Source organism: Sus scrofa, chromosome 12, assembly GCF_000003025.6.
Source record: "Sus scrofa isolate TJ Tabasco breed Duroc chromosome 12, Sscrofa11.1, whole genome shotgun sequence".
NCBI lineage: Eukaryota > Metazoa > Chordata > Mammalia > Artiodactyla > Suidae > Sus > Sus scrofa.
Window position 1 is genome coordinate 27,438,726 of NC_010454.4, and position 18,589 is coordinate 27,457,314.

Sequence of the window (18,589 nt, forward strand, 5' to 3'; positions counted from 1 at the left end):
CAGCTCATGGCCACGCCGGATCCTTAACCCACTGAGCAAGGCAGGGAACGAACCCGCAACCTCATGGTTCCTAGTCGGATTCGTTAACCACTGCGCCACGACGGGAACTCCTGTCAGGCCTGATTTCTATGAGAGAATCTAGCATCTAGTCAAGGGTGTATCTCAGGCTGAACTGGATAATCTGACCGCAGGATAATACTGGGGCAGAGATCATCATTTCTGAGTGGGAACAGGGCAGCGAAATTGGTCTGGGAAAGTGGGTGGGGAGACAGGCAGCACGGAGCCGGGCACTCTGTGGAAATCACCGGGTATTTTGCTAAATGAGCATTCATGCCATCCTCCAGGCAGGATGAGTCATCAGAGCAGGGCCGAGGGGTCAGATAGTGTTTGAGAAGCCTTCTGAGGGAGGCTCCTTGCCAAAGATGTGAGGTTGAGGCGCACTGGGAGGCTGCCGGTTCGGATGAGGGAGGTGGAGGGCTAGAAGCAGGGCTCCAGCAGAGAGGAGGGAAAGGGGAAACTGGATTTCACAGGTAGAATAAGGACCTGTGGTGCCTGAGCGGGAGGCGAGAAAGCTTAGCTCTGGGTGCTCGGCGGAGGGGGAAAGCAGAAGGTACCGGCCGGGATGCGGCCTCGAGAGCGGGACAGGTTTTCGTGCGGGCGCGCGATGGGAGGCAATTTAGAAAGGAGGTGGATTGGACGCCCGCGGCCCTACCGTGGCACGTCCAGGTGGAGAGGAAACCACTTCCTGGCCCAGGAGCCCTCCCCGGCTTCTTCCGCAAACCCGGGGCGTGGACAGAGTCGTCCGGCCGCCTCCCGCCTCGCGGGTTGGGCGGCGGGCCGTCCGGGGTGTGGCCGCGGTGGGCCCCTCCTCCGCGGGCTCCAGGCCGCGGGGGTCCCTCCGCTCTCAGGTCTCCGCTCACTTCTCCACCGCTGCTCGCTGCCCGCCCTCCAACCGGTAAGGTAGCGGCTCCTTCGCCTTCCCGCCCTCGGGCCCCTTTCCGCTCGCGCTGCGGCCGGCCGGTCCCGGGCCGCAGGCCCCCCCCCCCCCCCCGCTCGGCCCCGCAGGCCCGGCCTTCCTCTCGGGGCCCCTGCCGCGTCCCCTCCGCTGGCGCCCGGGTTGGCCGAGGGGCGGCGGCAGGGCGGCGGCCTCCGGGAGGCCACGTGTCCCCGCAGAAGCGTCTGCGGGCGGGGGCGGGTGCCACGTGGCCTCGGGGCCCGGGTCCGGGGCCCCGGTGCGGCCTGTGTGGGCCCTGCCGCGGGGTCCTGAGTGCACCTGCCGCTTGCAGGACCATGGCCCACGCGGAGCGCACCTTCATCGCGGTCAAGCCGGACGGCGTCCAGCGCGGTCTCGTGGGCGAGATCATCAAGCGCTTCGAGCAGAAGGGATTCCGCCTCGTTGCCTTGAAGTTCCTTCAGGTACATGCCCCGCTTCCCTGCCCCTGCGGCCTCAGGGTCGCGGGTGGTACTTCTTACCCCAGTGGCGATGCAGGTCTTTTTTCCCAGTCAGAGACCCCCCCTCGAATGATTTCGCCCCTGCGAGAACCTCTTTGCCCTGGGTCCCCTCCCCAGGGTGCCTCGGCCCCACTGACCCTTCCTCGAAGCCCGGGGGGAAAGACGCCCTTGGAAGGTTAAGCGGAGGTAACGTGACTCGGGCTCCGGGGCTGCTTCCTCCCCGCGGCTGCGTTGGGCCGTGGGCCGCAGGGGGGCAGCAGGGAGTGGAGAAGGCCTGAGCCTCGGGCCCACGCGGGTCCACCCAGGCTGGGGCTGGAGGGTGGAATCCTTTTGTGCTTTAGCTTGCAACTCTTGAGAGGCTTGAGATTTTCAGGGGGGTGCTCTTTCTTCTGCTTATTTTCTGCAGGCTCTCGTTGGCTTAGGGCAGTAACTTTATTTTCCACATTAAAATTGGGGCTTGGATCCGGACCCGTAAGGGATAAATAAGAACTGAAATTTAAACTAAACTCATCAGTGAAGAGGAGGTGGTTCTCAGTTCAAGTCTGAAATGTTTAAAAGGGCATTGTGGGCCAGAGGGTTTGATATGGCTGCTGCCATATTTCCTTTGATTCCAGCCGACAGTTAACTTCCTAAATCTAGATCCTCAAACCACCGACTTTTTTCATTTTTGGCTGCCTTGCAGCATATGGAGCTCCCAGGCCAGGGATCAGATCCCAGCTGCAGCTACGGCCTAAAGTGCGATCCTTAACGCACTGTGCCAGGCCAGGGATCCAACCTGAGTCCCAGTGCCTCAGAGATGCTGCTGATCTCGTTGTGTCACAGCGGGAGCTCCTGGATGGGATTATAAAAAGCAAAACCACACCTTATGAATCCTGGCTAAAATCAGGGCTTTTAGAGAACCTACCCTGTTATAGAGTGGTGGTGGTTGGGGGCGGGGGTTCGTGAGGATGGGGTAGGGCCCTCTTTGGGCCTTTTAAATTTATTTCCTAATTGGCACCTGCTCTTCAATGCCAGGCCTCTGAGGAACTCCTGAAGCAGCACTACATTGACCTGAAAGACCGGCCCTTCTTCCCGGGACTGGTGAAGTACATGGGCTCAGGGCCAGTTGTGGCGATGGTAAGTGCTGGTGCTAGGGAAGGAGGCACTAAGGAAAATAAGATTACTGGGTTTGCTGACAGGTTAGTGGGTGTGCGTCATGTCTGCATGTCCCTTTTAGACATCTTCCTGGAGTTCCCTTTGTGGTTCAGTGGTTAACGAATCCGACTAGGAACCATGAGGTTGCGGGTTTGATCCCTGGCCTTGCTCAGTGAGTTAGCGATCTGGCATTGCTGTGAGCTGTGGTGTGGGTTGCAGATGCGGCTCAGATCCTGTGTTGCTGTGGCTCTGGTGTAGGCTGGTGGCCACAGCTCCGATTCGACCCCTAGCCTGGGAACTCCATATGCCGAGGGAGCAGCCCTAGAAAAGGCAAAAAGACATCTTTAGATACTCCAAATTTTCTCTTTTTTTGGGGGGGGTTTGTTTTTTGTTTTTTTAGGTCTTTTTTTTTGTTTTTTAGGTCTGTCTTTTTAGGGCCGCACCCGCAGCATATGGAGGTTCCCAGGTTAGGGGTCGAATCAGAGCTACAGCTGTCAGTCTACACCACAGCCACAGCAATGCAGGATCCGAGCTGCATTTGCAACCTTCACCACAGCTCAACGGCAATGCTGGGTCCTTAACCCACTAAGCAAGGACAGGGATCGAACCTGCGACCTCATGGTTACCAGCCGGATTCGTTTCTCCTGTGCCACAATGGGAACTCCCAAATTCTTTATTGGAGTTAGTTTATAGGGTAGCTGGGAGCTTGGGAGGAAAAAGAAAGCAAGACTCAGATCTTACAAAAATTTTTCTTCAATATTGTGCTAGAAATGAAGTGGTTTATTTCTTCCTGTGGCTTTAATGTCCAATTGGAAATGAAGTGAATAGAAGCAGAGAATATAACAGGGAGGCAGTGAAATTGTTGAGAAAGAAGACCTACTTCCTGTTCCCTAAGGATGACCTCTTCTCCTTTTTGCTCTTCCCTGGAACACACTTTCCTTTTTCATGTCACTCTTTGCCATCTCTTGCTCTAATAGTCTTCTGGGATGCCCTGCTCACTGCTCCTATACCAGTCTGGTCACTTTTCTTTCTTTCATCACTTTTTTTTGTGTGTGTGTGTGTGTGTGTGTGTGCTTTTTAGGGCCGCACCCACAGCATATGGAGGTTTGCAGGCTAGGGGTCTAATCTGAGCTGTAGCCGCTGGCCTAATGCCACAGCCACAGGAACGAGGGATCGGGATCTGCGCCGCATCTGCGACCTACACCACAGCTCACGGCATCGCCGGATCCTTAACCCACTGAGCAAGGCCAGGGATTGAACCCGCATCTTCATGGATACTAGTCAGCTTCATTTCCAATGAGCCACAGTGGGAACTCCATACCTTTTCATCATTATTTAAGAGTTTGTGGGTGCATGAGAGTCCTTCAGTCTTGTTAATCTCTGTTTCAGCTAGACTAGGAAGCCCCCAGGTTGGGCAGACTTTATCTCTGTATCCTAGCAGTATACTTGGGTTGCAGCTCGGTGTATTTTATTTTCTCCACTTTATGGCCGAACCTTTGACATAAGGGAATTCCTGGGCTAGGCACTGAATCCGAGCCATAGCTGTGGCAACGCAAGATCCTTAACCTGCTGTGCCATGGTGGGAACTCTGAACATGGAGTATTTATTTTATATTGGCCGCTTAGGAGTTCCTGTCATGGCTCAGTGAACCACATTGTGGCTTAATGAACCCAACTAGTATCCATGAGGACACGGGTTCGATCCCTGGCCTTGCTCAGTGGGTTAAGGATCTGGCGTTGCCACGAGCTGTGGTGTAGGCTGCAGATGCAGCTTGGATCCCGCCTTGCTGTGGCTACGCATAGATGGGCAGCAACAGCTCTGATTAGACCCCTAGCCTGGGAACCTTCATATGCCATGGGTGTGGCCCTAAAAAGATGAAAAAAAATAAAAATAAAAATTCTATACTGTCCTCTTACTACTACTGAGGTTATCTGATGATCATGTCACTAATTTGATTGATGTGTGCTACTAGGTAAGGAGACATTTTGTTGTTGTTGTTTTTGTTTTTGTTTTTGCTTTTTAGGGCCACACTCGTGGCATATGGATGTTCCCAGGCTAGGGGTCCAATTGGAGCTACAGCTGCCAGTCTATGCCACAGCCATAGCAATGCCAGATCTAAGCCACGTCTGTGACCTACACCACAGCTCACGGCAATGCCCGATCCTTAACCCAGTGAGGCCAGGGACCGAACCCGCAACCTCATGGTTCCTAGTCGGATTCCTTTCTGCCGAGCCACAATGGGAAGGAGACATGTTTTTAATGGTCCTGAGTGGCAGAACTGATGCCATTTCTTCTGCCGTCAAGGTCTGGGAGGGGCTGAATGTAGTGAAGACAGGCCGAGTGATGCTTGGAGAGACCAACCCAGCGGATTCTAAGCCAGGCACCATTCGCGGGGACTTCTGCATTCAGGTTGGCAGGTGAGTTCCGAGGGGCACTAATGACTTTTCCTCAAAGCCAGTTTATTAAGATTAAGACATTTTTGGCATATCCCAATTTTAGAAAAATTTGAACTTTTAGATTAGGTAGTAATTATCATCCGATGAAAGTGTTCTTAAGCAGTTACTTCTCTAGGTTACTTAATGTTTTAGCCAAGACACTGCACAAAGGAGCTGCCTATGGTAGCTTCCTGTGTGACACAGCAAAACGTGTGAAGAATGAGGCAAGGGAGGGAGGGATCCCTTGGCTCTGCCCTGAGTGGCGCTGTGTCCAACAGTGTGTCACTATTAGCCTTTTGGTACCCTCACTGATACGAAATCTCTACCAAAATTTTACAGTTACATAATTGAAATGGAATAAAGGATTTGTCAGTAAGCAGGACCGTCTTAGTTGGGCTTTACAAATTATTGTTGTAAGAAAATGCAGCAGAAATGGCCCTTGAAAATGAATATGTTACATCTCGTTTGGGTTTTGGTCTGGCCAGTCCTGTGTTTTTCAGAATTTGAGAAGGGATGTTTAGTAGCATGGCAGTCTTGGGCACAAGCACTGTTTTGAAAACATGGAAGCACGTTAACACTGAACCGAGAGATGCTTTTGGATGAAGTGCTTTTATAGTTTTAAAGTGGCTTTAAAGAGAAAATACTTTGGGGTAGTCTCCTGCTTCAGGAGACAGTCGGCTGAAGCTCTCTTTATCCATTAAACAGACTTCTGCACTTTGTCTTTTTTTTTTTTTTTTAAGGGCCACACTCGCAGCATATGGAGGGTCCCAGGCTAGGGGTCAAATTGGAGCTGTAGCCACTGGCCTACACCAGAGCCACAGCCACAGCCACGTGGGATCTGAGCCGTGTCTGCAACCTACACCACAGCTCACGGCAGTCCTGGATCTTTAACCAACTGAGCAAGGCCAGGGATCGAACCTGCATCTTCGTGGATATACATTGGGTTCTTTAACCACCAAGCTATGACGGGAACTCCAGACTTTTGTACTTTAAAATGTGGTAACTGGTCAACTGTTCTCCTTCTTAGGAACATCATTCATGGCAGTGATTCAGTAAAAAGCGCTGAGAAAGAAATCAGCCTGTGGTTTAAGCCCGAAGAGTTGGTTGAGTACAAGTCTTGTGCTTTTGACTGGATCTATGAATAAGAGGTGGACAGAGCATTGGTCCCCTTTGGCACGGCTTGATGTGTCCTGAGACACAGCTCTTCATTCCATGGACTTGGAAGCAGTAGGATGGGTCTTCCCTGAGGCGTATTTACCAATAAAGCCTTTAAAAACTGGGTGCAGCCTCCTGTGATTGCTTGTTGCCAACCTGGAAAAAGCGATGTGGTTCCCTTGTATTATAGCATTATCTGGAACTCATTAATCCTGCTTGTTATGGGAAAATGATCTGACCCTTCTGGAGGTACCTGGTGTCCTTCCAGACTCGAAGCGGGAAAGCAGTGAGGCCGAAGAGGACAGATGTGGCACTGGTTGTACAGCTGAGGAAACCAGTAAGGAAAGAACCAACATAACAAGGATCGCAACTGCTTTAGCTGATGTAAAAATGCACATTATTTTTATTTATTTATTTACTTATTTATTTGTCTTTTTGCCTTTTTTAGGGCCACTTCCCATGGCATATGGAGGTTCCCAGGCTAGGGGTCTAATCAGCTGTAGCCACCGGCCTACGCCACAGCCACAGCAATTCCGGATCCGAGCTGCGTCTGCAACCCACACCACAGCTCACGGCAACGCCAGATCCTTAACCCACTGAGCGAGGGCAGGGACCAAACCCGCGACCTCATGGTTCCCAGTCAGATTCGTTAACCACTGCGCCACGATGGGAACTCCAAAAAATGCACATTATTTTTAAAGCCAAAGTAGTAATTTTATTTTTTAAAAAAATTTTATTGGGAGTTCCCGTTGTGGCTCAGTGGTTAACGAATCCAACTAGGAACCATGAGGTCGTGGGTTCGATCCCTGGCCTCGCTCAGTGGGTTAAGGATCTGGCGTTGCCGTGAGCTGTGGTGTGGGTTGCAGACGCAGCTTGGATCCTGTGTTGCAGTGGCTCTGGTGTAGGCTGGTGGCTGGAGCTCTGATTGGACCCCTAGCCTGGGAACCTCCATATGCCGTGGGAGTGGCCCAAGAAATGGAAGGAAAAAAAAATTTATTGGAGTATAGATTTAAAGTGTTATTAGTTACAGGTGTACGGCAAAGTGATTCAGTTATATCCATTCGTTTTTGGATTCTTTTCCCATCAGGTTATTACAGAATATTGAGTAGAGTTCCCTGTGCTGTACAGTAAGTCCTTGGTGAAATGCACATTTCTATACAAAGGATTGGTTGAAATTTGAGATAGAGTGAAACCTCATCAAATTGTCCAGATTTATGTTTTTGTTAACTGCAAACTGGACAAGTTATATATGAGGAAAAGGAAGCCTAGTGACGCATGAAAGGTGACAAGGATACTGTGGCAATGCAGAGTTAAATGAAATAATGCATATAGAGCAGTTAACCTAGTGCTTGGCCTGTGTGGTTACAAAATCCATACTGAATGCTTTTTTTTCTTTTTTTTTTTTTGGTCTTTTTGTTATTTCTTGGGCCACTCCCGTGGCACATGGAGGTTCCCAGGCTAGGGGTCAAATCGGAGCTGTAGCCTCCGGCCTACACCAGAGCCACAGCAACGTGGGCTCCCGCAACCTCATGGTTCCCCGTCAGATTCGTTAACCACTGCGCCATGATGGGAACTCCCATACTGAATGCTTTTAAAATTAAAAGATTTTGGAGTTCCTGTCGTGGCACAGTGGTTAACGAATCCGACTGGGAACCATGAGGTTGTGGGTTCGGTCCCTGCCCTTGCTCAGTGGGTTAAGGATCCGCGTTGCCATGAACTGTTGTGTAGGTGGCAGACGAGGCTCGGATCTAGCATGGCTGTGGTGTAGGCCGGCAGCTGTATCTCCAATTAGACCCCTGGCCTGGGAACTTCCATATGCTGTGGGTGTGGCCCTAAAAAGAAAAAAAGTAAAAAAAACCCCTGGAGATTATAGAAATTGTGAGTTTATGACTACCTGCTTTCTTAAGAGACTGATGAAAGCTTTTTATGCTGCTTCCACATAACCCAACGCTTGTTTTTTATATACATTGCTATAATGACAAATGTACTGACAGCTTGGTAGGAAAAATGTGTCAGGATTTTAATTTCAAGTCAACAATTAACAAGAATTTAACGTTTTCTCAGTCATTTTTTTTTCTTTTTATGGCTGCACCCGCAGCATATGGAAGTTCCCAGGTTAGGGGTCTAATTGGAGCTGTAGCTGCCAGCCTATGCCACAGCCACAACCACAGCAAGGTGGGATCCTAGCCATATCTGCAAACTACACCACAGTTCATGGCAACGCTGGACCTTAAACCCACTGATCGAGGCAAGGAATCGATCCCACATCATACCAGTCAGGTTCTTAACTTGTTGAGCCACAGTGGGAACTCCCATATTTTATAGTTTCAAATAAATCTCATACATACTATCTGCTTTCACTACATTAAGTTGCAGTTTATTAAACTACAGATTCTGGGGCTCTGCCTTTTTTTTTTTGTTTGTTTTTGTTTTTGTCTTTTTAGGGCTGCAACTAGGGATCCAAGAGCTGCATCTGTGACCTATACCACAGCTCATGGCAGTGCCAGATCCTTAACCCACTGTGCAGGGCCTGGGATCCAACCCACATCCTCATGGATACCATGTGGATTCGTTAATGCTGAGCCACGACGGGAATTCCCTGAGGCTCTGTATTTTAATATAGTACCTCCCGTGATCCCCATGCACACTGGCTGAGGTACTTGTAATTAGCAGAGGCAGTTGTGCATAGGCTTACTCTATGCCAGGGATTTTTTTTTTTTGGGGGGGGGTCCTTTCTTTTTAGGGCCATACCTGCAGCACACAGAAGTTCCCAGGCTGGGGGTTGAATCAGCTGCAGCTGCCAGCTTACAGCACAGGGACAGCAACTCTGGATCCGAGTCATGTCTACAACCCACACCACAGCTCACGGCAATGATGGGTCCTTAGCCCGCTGAGCGAGGCCAGGGATCAAACCTGCATCCTCATGGTTACTCATTTAATTACCTCTGAGGCACGATGGCAACCCCCACTAGGGATGTTCTAACAACTTTATGTACGTGAATTCATTTAATCATCACAATGCTTAAGAGGTTGGTACTACTATCCTGTTTAACACCTGAGGAATCTGATTCATTACAGAGCTAACAAGTGATGGAGTCCGGTTCCAATAAAAGCAGCTGGCCTCAGACTATGTTTGTTTGTTTTTGTTTTTTTTTGGGCTGCACCTGCAGCACATGGAGGTTCCCAGGCTAGGGTCTGAATCAGAGCTGTAAATACAAGCCTAAGCCACAGGCACAGCCACAGCCACGCCAGATCTGAGCGGGGCTGGGTCATCGACCTACACTACAGCTCATAGCAATGCAGGATCCCCAACCCACTCAGCAAGGCTAGGGATTGAACCTGCGTCCGCATGGATACTGGTCAGATTTGTTTCCACTGGGCCATGACGGGAACGCCCAGACTGTGTTCTTGACCAATGCTTTACTGCTTTTATATAGTTTTCCAAGTGATATAATAAAATCTTGACTTTGGCAGGTGAGTGAAGTCATACTTGGACTGGTGAGAAAGGAGAGGAAGGATATGGATGTTAGGACTTTGGTAGAGTTGACTGAGGAAGGGTAGACAATGGTGAGAATAAAAGTACTCCATAGCAAGGCTGAGTTTTGGACTTAATTTTATATATCAGCTGAGTGCGTAAAAGTGTGCAACTCATTCAGTACCTGTTATGCTTCAATAAAACTGTATTTCGGGAGTTCCCGTTGGATTATGAACCTGTCTAGTATCTATGAGGATAGGGGTTCGAGCCCTGGCCTTGCACAGTGGGTTAAGAATCTGGTGTTATGCAAACTATTGCCTTTGGAATGGATAAGCAATGAGATCCTGCTGTATAGCACTGGAAGCTCTAACTAATCACTTACGATGGAGCATGATGGAGGATAATGTGAGAAAAAGAATGTATGTATGTGTGATTGAGTCATTTTGCTGTACAGTAGAAAACTGAGAGACCACTATAAACCAACTATAATGAAAAAAATAAAAATCATTAAAAAAAATAATCTGGCATTGCTGTGAACTGTGGTGTAGGTTGCAGATGCAGCTGGGATCCAGCGTTGCTGTGGCTTTGGTGTAGGCTGGCAGCTGCAGCTTTGATTTGAACCCTAGCCTGGGAACTTTCACATGCTGCAGGTGTAGCCCTGAAAAAGAAAAAAATAACTGTCTTTTGAACACATAGTAATTGCATTAAACTGCTTTACTTTTTACACAATTATTTGTTGTCAATAACTAAGCCCTATTTTGGCTGCTCCGCTGCATATGGAGTTCCTGGGCTCCTTGGATATCAGATCCAAGCTGTAGCTGGGACCTAAGCCACAGCTGTGACAATGCTGGACCTTTAACCCACTGTGCTGGGCCAGGGATGGAACCTGCATCCCATCCATCCCAAGACACCGCCGATCCCGTTTGTGCCACAGTGGGAACTCCAGCCTTGTAGCCTTGTAATTCTTTTTTTTTTTTCTTTTTGCCTTTTCTAGGGCCACTCCCGAGGCATATGTAGGTTCCCAGGCTAGGTGTGTAATTGGCGCTGTAGCCGCCAGCCTACACTGGAGCCACAGCAGTGCGGGATCTGAGCCTTGTCTGCGACCTACACCACAGCTCACAGCAACCCTGGATCCTTAACCCACTGAGCGAAGCCAGGGATTGGAACCCACATCATCCTCATGGTTCCTAGTCGGATTCGTTAACCACTGAGCCACGACAGTAACTCCAAGGCTTGTAATTCTTAACAGGCCAGAAAAGGTTGTTACTCTAGCCTCAGCAAGTCTGTAGAAAGGGAATAGTTTAGCTGTTCTTCCTATCTCACAAGGCTGGATAAACAACACAGTGCTAAAAAGATACTTGTTCTGGGGAAAGACTTCTCATAAAATATACTATGGGCATAAAGCACATTAAGAAACTGGTTTCTCAAGAGGCATGTAATGATTTAAGGAAGAATATATATGTCAAAGCTCATGAGATAGTAATTGAGGACAACCTGGGAATTCCAATTTACTAGAGCAACTGCTCAAGCCACTTAAGGTAGGAAGCAGGGCAGGAATTAGGTTCTGTTTTTCTTGGAGTGTGTTATATTTTGCTGAAGTGTGATGAAAGTAACCCCTGAAGAGACCCAGCCCATATCATTACTAACACCCATAAAAATTCTCTACAAACTGCTTCTACAGTCAAAGCTGAATAATTGCCCACATCAGTTGTCTGTGCATTCCCTCTTAATGTAAATAGCAAGAGCAAGCTGGAGTAATTCATTTACATCCTATTAACTTTGTTGTGGAAGTTAATGGAACTGAAGAAAAAAAAAAAAAAAAAGTCCCCTAGCAGGCATGTCAACCCTGAAACACCATGTTCTATCTAACAAGGTGATTTAATTTCCCCACAAGTGCGCCACACTCACTCCTGCTGTAGGTTTTGCCTTTTCCCTCTATGTGAGATCCTGGCTCAAACGCAACCATGGCTAAATTACCCATCCATATTCTCTTCCTCCCTTGTCAGCCAGTAGTTAAATTCCTCCTCACTCATGCTGGCTTTACCTTGTGAAAGCACAGCTTCTGTGAGGGAGGAACTGAGGAACTGATCTTTTACAAGGGCCTTAGATTACTCAGTATTTTGCTTTTTAGGGCTGCACCCTCGGCACATGGAGGTTCCCAGGCTAGGGGTTGAATCAGAGCTGTAGCCGCTGGCCTACACCACAGCAACACCAGACCAGAGCCACATCTGTGACCTACACCACAGCTCACAGGAATGCTGGATCCTTAACCTACTGAGCGAGGCCAAGGATCGAACCTGCGTCCTCGTAGACACTCGTCAGATTCATTTCTGCTGAGCCATGACAGGAACTCCAAGGCACTCCATGTTTTGAATAAAAAAAGAAACCCCTCAATATCACCAAAGCATATTAAAGAACTGCTCACATACAACTTAACTTTAATGTTTTATTTTGTGTAAAAAAGGGCAAATTTAGTGAATTATTTTCATCTTGTACACAAAGTTATAATTTTAATGCTTTCCACATCCATGCTGAAAATTTGTAATTTGGTAAAAATGAAAGGAACATAAATTTCTCTGAAGGAATTTTTCACGCCATTATATATATACATTTCATGAGAAAGTCTCAAATGCTTTCTCAATGATCACAAGTTACCAAGAAAATAAAAGATTAAATTTGTACAGATATTGATCTATATATCAAATACATACAGAAATGATGTAAAAACCTTATGCAGTTTACTTTGACCTCTGTCCTCAAAAGATTTGCCCAGGGACAGACGCTTTTCTTTTGTATAAATGACTGTGGCTTTAATATTTAAAGTATGAAAATCAAAGGAAGAAACCCAGTTTAATCACAGTATTTTTAAAATCCCTTCCCAATAGTAAAGGATCATTACCAAATATATAGCACCATAATACAAATATTGATGGGAGAGGGTATTCACATCACGCAAAATTAATAATAATAAAAACAAACAAACACTGAAAACCCGTGTTAGTATCCGTAGAAGAAGAAGTTGATAACAGCTTTAGCTTTCCTCATACACAGCAAGGAAAAGGTTAAAGGGTTTAAACTACCAAAAATTCCCAAATAATCCTAACAGGAAAAAAACAAAAACAAACCAAAGGTCAGCAGTACGTTTGAACCGTAAGAGAGAATGGGGCTGAGTTGTATGCTCGGAGTTGCTGCTAAGACATGAATCTCCTCTGCATCAACTCATTTTCTGTTCATCGGCAGTAGGAGTTAGAGTCGGAACAATGAAGAGGGCTTTATGTTGTGTTTAGATGGTAGAAGTCTTACCAACCTTTAACTGTTGGTCATGGGATTAAGACAGGAACACTTCATAAGTACGTAGGAAATTCGAACACTCAGAGCCTGGCTTTGCTGTAGAATTGGAAGCTTATAAAACCTGGCTACAACTGAGCATTTCACAGAGCTAATTACCAGGCTCTAAATCAAATCCCTCCTGGTTTATTCAGTTCCCCGTAGAGCCCCTAAGCCCAGGGTATTGTTAGAGCACTTGATACAACTGGCTTCTTGTGCTCATCGCATGAAATCAGAGTCCTGGGTTTAATTCACTAAGCCTGAGAATAAAGACTTTGTAAGCCCTGCTTTGGAAGTCTTCCAGGCTTTAAGTGTACGGGAAGATTCTTAAAAGTTAAAGATTTGGGAAGTGTGAGGATGTCACATTTACAGTAGGTCCCTCTCAGTAACGTTTAAGATAAATATCCAGTAATTTAACAGTTGAATTCACATATATTTGACACATGAGAATCAACTTGGCGTTGATATGATCTGCATTTTATGCCCCTAAAGAGTCAGTATTAAGAAATGTTGACATGCGATTCCATACATTCTTACACTATAAAGTAACAAATTTTACTTCCAGTAGCAACTACAAAACCTTATGATATTAACCCCTCTTGCATAGAATGAGGTAAACCTGTGCATATTACCAATGCTATTATTCCCAAAAGTAGAGCAATATTTTAGAAAATAAATTGCTGGTTTTTAATGTTCTATGCATTTTAAAATTCAAACAAAAAACCTTACCTAAAATGGTCTCCTGGGGCTTTCCATTAACATTTTTTAAAGCATTCCATAGGCTGAAGGACTGTAGAGGTTAATCATTTTGATTAATTTCTAATTAGCCCTACCTACATTCCAGAGGAGATGGTCAACATTACCACTCTGAGGAGGCCAGGCTAAGACCCAGAAGCACTTCTAGAACAGATGCAATTAATTCCTGAGAGTTTAGTTTATGAACCTCACTGGTAAATGCTAAAGCTCTCTCATTCAGTCACAACTCAGAAAGTTAGAAAAATGCAGAGAGCAAACCTTTCACCAATTTACCCTTATATCCTTTTTTAAAAGGAGGCTATGTTAGTTTTAAAATAGGGAATGTTCAAAATGGTCCAAATGAATTACTATTGTTAAAATTAATTCTGAATATAATTAAAGAAAACTCATACTATATATATATATATACGGAATTTTAAGAAAATTAAATTCTCTTTCAAATTAGCTTTCTAACAAATCCAGAGTAGTTAAAAGCAGAGCTGGAATGATTTTGAAATCTAAAGTTATTTTGGCTTTAAGCAACTTAATTTGATTCTCCTGGTAATACAGAACATGTGTTTTGGGGTGTGGTTATACCAAGTATTATCTCACAGATGGTGGCAAGTGGCAGAGAACTGATCAGAATCCCTTTTGTGGGGTATTTTTTTCTTTTTAATAAGGAAAATAAAATAAACTTAGGACAATATTACAGTTTCCCCAACCCCTCAACATGTAGACTGAGATCTTGTATGTATCTTGTCAACCATTCCAGTTTAACACTTTAGTGTTAGGATAATTTTACTCATTTTTTAATTAAAAGAGAACATATAAAAGTATCCAGAGTTCTTCCAGTTTCATACAGAACTCCAAATAAAATTTCACAGAAAGAAAAACATTTCTGTACAAATATTTAAAATGGGCTGCAATAAAATGCCAAGAAGCAGAATTAATTACCCTTCCATGATCTATGTGGTGATGAGCCCTCCAAGGGGGCAGGGTTCAGTTGCATATTCTGCAGCAGAGGAAGCTGGAGATGTGACTGGCCTAACTTCTGAAATCCCAAAGTCTCCCAACAGGTACCAAAAAGGTTCATTTGTAATGACAGTTCATTTGCATTTACAACTATATCCTTCTTAAATCATTTCCTTCAATCCTGCTACCTAAACTTTAATCTTACCAAAAAAGTTAGAATTTCAGTTCTTGTTAACAATGCACATAAATCCAAACTTGGAAAATATTACAAAATTCTTTCAAAAGCTTCAAATACAACACAAAAATTGTCCATCTTTATAAATTGAAAAATTTCCCCCCACGGCTAAAATAGTTTCCCTACCCACTTGAAAAATCTGGAACTGAAATTTTCTATGTTTAGCAAAATGTCCCAGTAGAACAGCCCCACTGTACAGCTGGATTGATTATAAATCAGTCCTGTGTAAAATTCTTTCCCTCCCACCCACAGTTTCTGAGCCACCTCAGGGCTCTTGTTTGATGTAGAAGTTGGCAGAGCCATTGCTCTCCTGATCAGATGCTCCTTGGAGGAAATTATAATCCTCTCCATCTATCAACTCCTCCTTCAGTTGCAATGTAGTCACTGCAAAAAAAGAGATAAACGTACGAGATGTTATTAAGAATTTCTGGAATATTCAGATTGCTTTTAATCTTCATGTTCCACCAGCTTTTCATTTAGTAAGACCTCTTCATGTCTTCAATAACTCTTAAAATTAACCCCCTGAAGGAGAAGTATTTAATGTTATTTTCAAAGTGTATGTGCAGTTAAGGCAAGTTCTGAAAAGAAACAACACTGCATACTCAATACTGCAGAATGGACACTGTTAATGAAATACTCAAGGTAGCAGTGATCACTAATCTGACTAGAATAATTAGAATTTTTCTCATGATTAAGTATTCACTTTTACGTCAATGTCTATATAAACAACGATGAATTTCTTTGATGGCTCTGAACTTATAAGCAGTAACACAATAAATATGACTTTAATACATTATCTCAAGGAATACCTTTATTAAAAAGACTCCCTTCAGAAAAAAAGACAGGAGTTCCCGTCGTGGCGCAGTGGTTAATGAATCCGACTAGGAACTAAGAGGTTGTGGGTTCGGTCCCTGCCCTTGCTCAGTGGGTTAACGATCTGGCGTTGCCGTGAGCTGTGGTGTAGGTTGCAGACTCGGCTCGGATCCTGCGTTGCTATGGCTCTGGCATAGGCCAGTGGCTACAGCTCCGATTCGACCCCTAGCCTGGGAACCTCCATATGCCGCGAGAGCGGCCCAAAGAAATAGCAAAAAGACAAAAAAGACAAAAAAAAAAAAAAAAAAGACATAAATCTGATAATTTAAAAATATTAGGAGTTCCCATCGTGGCTCAATGGTTAACGAATCTGACTAGGAACCATGAGGTTGCGGGTTCGATCCCTGGCTTTGCTCAGTGGGTTAAGGATGCGGCGTTGTTGAGCTGTGGTGTAGGTTGCAGACATGGCTCAGATCCCGAGCTGCTGTGGCTGTGGTGTAGGCCGGTGGCTACAGCTCTGATTCGACCCCTAGCCTGGGAGCCTCCATGCGCCGCAGGAGCGGCCCAAGAAATGGCAAAAAAACAAACAAACAAACAAAAAAAAAACACAAAAAAACCATAAAATATATTATCTACAATATAAATATTATGCAAATATATAACTACATATTCATAAAAAACAAATAATCTTATATTAAACACCTTGATTTTTTTAAAATAGAGAAAAACTTAAGTAATCATTTTAGGTAACATAAAAATTGACTGGCATCAGCAACGTAAACAGCTAGCTTGACAGTAGTACTGTTTGTCTGAGTTCTTGTCTGATGACTTTTTTTAATGAGAGCAAATGACAGTATAGGCAGTCCTCAATTTATGAACATGTTCCAATAGATCTTCATTTTTATGGACAACTGATTTTCAGTTTCCGGTACTGTTAATGGGGATTAGGTTTCTTGGTAGCCACTGAAGTCATGGTAGTCAGAATTTTTAGTGACAGAAGGGCTTTTTTTTTTAGGGCCACACCTGCTGCACATGGAGGTTCCCAGGCTAGGGGTCAAATCAGAGCTGCAGCTGCCAGCCTACACCATGGCTATAGCCGTATGGAATCTGAACCGCAACTGCAACCTACACCATAGCTCATGGCAACAACAGATCCTTAACTCACTGAGCGTCCTCATGGATATTAGCCGGGTTTGTTACCGCTGAGCCACAAAGGCTCTTTCTAATGCATGAACAAACAAGAGAAAGAGGAATTTGTTGCTGTTCCCAGAAATGGTCTTACGCAAAAACGTAGGCTGTTTAAAGTCTGAGATTTTCCTATCTCTTTTTATAAACCTCTCTGAAGTTACTGTCCCTCAACACAATTAGCCAGTAAATTCAGACTGCCTTGAATCCCTTCCCTGAAGCCTACCCCCTGCTTCCTATAGCACTCCTCCCTTCAAAAAAGTTACTTTTCTATTTTAAATTTTATTTTAATTTTTTCTTTTCAGGGCCACACCCATGGCATATGGGAGTTTTCCAGGGTAGGGGTCGGTTGACGACCTATATTGCAGCCACAGCAACACCAGATCAGAGCTGCTTCTGTGATCTACATAGCAATGCCAGATCTTTAACCCACTGTGCCAGGCCAGGGATCAAGCCCGCATCCTCATGCATACTAGCTGGGTTCTTAACCTGCTGGGTGGCAACAGGAACTCCCATTTCCCTACTTTTTAAATGAAAATGATCTCAACTAGATGTCAAACATTAGTCTAAGTGACTACCAACCTTTCATAGATGTGATCAAGTTTCTTAAAAAGCTATTGTTTAACCAAAATTGAGTTGGTAAAGTTTCAAATAATTTAAAGAACAGGTGACCTTCTATGCTCCCATATTCGCTGGAATCTAATCCCACGCTGAGTAACGCTAACTTTCTTCTTCAATTTTTCTAGCACACAGATCTGCCAAATCAGAGGTCACAAACTGGGCTTCTCCCTCTCTCACCTTTGCCCTGTGGTTCTTTTAAATTTGACTGAATATTCTCAAATAGGAGATCTCACTTAAAACCCTGAAAAGTAGAGAGACTTGGTAACATGAAACCAGCATTCCTGAAGTACTGTTAACAGTGGGAATCAGGGGGCTGCTACAGCCTGGCAGGATAGGCTGAGGCCTCTCCCTGCGCAGTGTGTTAACTCTCAGGCTGGTCACTCAGCCAAGAGTAACCAACTGCTTGCTTCCTGCAGGCACTGGTTTGAAGGGAAAGGTGAAAAAATTTTCTTTATTGTGGATCTTTTCATTATAACTAGAGTGAGAGGATGCAGATACATATGGAATGCAAATTGGGAAGTGCTTACACAGCTGAAACCACATCAATTTATGAGAAGAATTACAACTCAAAGAGTGGAGTTCCCGTCGTGGCGCATTGGTTAACGAATCTGACTAGGAACCATGAGGTTGCGGGTTCGGTCCCTGCCCTTGCTCAGTGGGTTACGGATGCGGCGTTGCCGTGAGCTGTGGTGTAGGTTGCAGACTCGGCTCGGATCCCGCGTTGCTGTGGCTCTGGCATAGGCCGGAGGCTACGGCTCCGATCTGACCCCTAGCCTGGGAACCTCCATATGCCACGGGAGTGGCCCTAGAAATGGCAAAAAGACAAAAAAAAAAACAAAAAAAAAAAACAAAAAAAGACACCTCAAAGAGTATTTAGATGAGTAAGCCAACTAAGTTTTCATGAAGCAAAAACTCGACAGTGTCACCATGTGGAACAATATTAAAATGACTACACTTTTAAAGTCAAATAACAATAAAAGATTAGTTTCAAAAATAATGCTCTGTGACATCTTATTTAATAATTTAAAGAATAGTCTTTTGAGGTATACG

The 18,589-nt window shown here is 45.2% G+C and overlaps 2 protein-coding genes across 41 annotated transcripts in view; one reads left to right on the top strand and one right to left on the bottom strand.

Moving 5' to 3' along the window:
• NME2 (NME/NM23 nucleoside diphosphate kinase 2) lies at nucleotides 804-6,300 on the top strand. Its single transcript, NM_001044610.2, is given in 5 exon segments — nucleotides 804-955; nucleotides 1,287-1,416; nucleotides 2,467-2,568; nucleotides 4,891-5,003; nucleotides 6,049-6,300. Coding segments are annotated over 4 exon segments (459 nt in total). The 5' UTR covers nucleotides 804-955; nucleotides 1,287-1,290; the 3' UTR covers nucleotides 6,167-6,300.
• The window catches only part of MBTD1 (mbt domain containing 1), a 75,604-nt gene continuing 69,098 nt past the window's right edge, over nucleotides 12,084-18,589 (bottom strand). For all 40 annotated transcript variants that reach the window (XR_002337184.1, XM_021067227.1, XM_021067229.1 and 37 more), the window contains one exon: nucleotides 12,084-15,304. Coding sequence is in view for 39 of the 40 variants with exons in the window: in XM_021067227.1 (XP_020922886.1) it covers nucleotides 15,186-15,304 (119 nt within the window). In the remaining variant the exon portion in view is untranslated. The remainder of the gene's footprint in view (nucleotides 15,305-18,589) is intronic.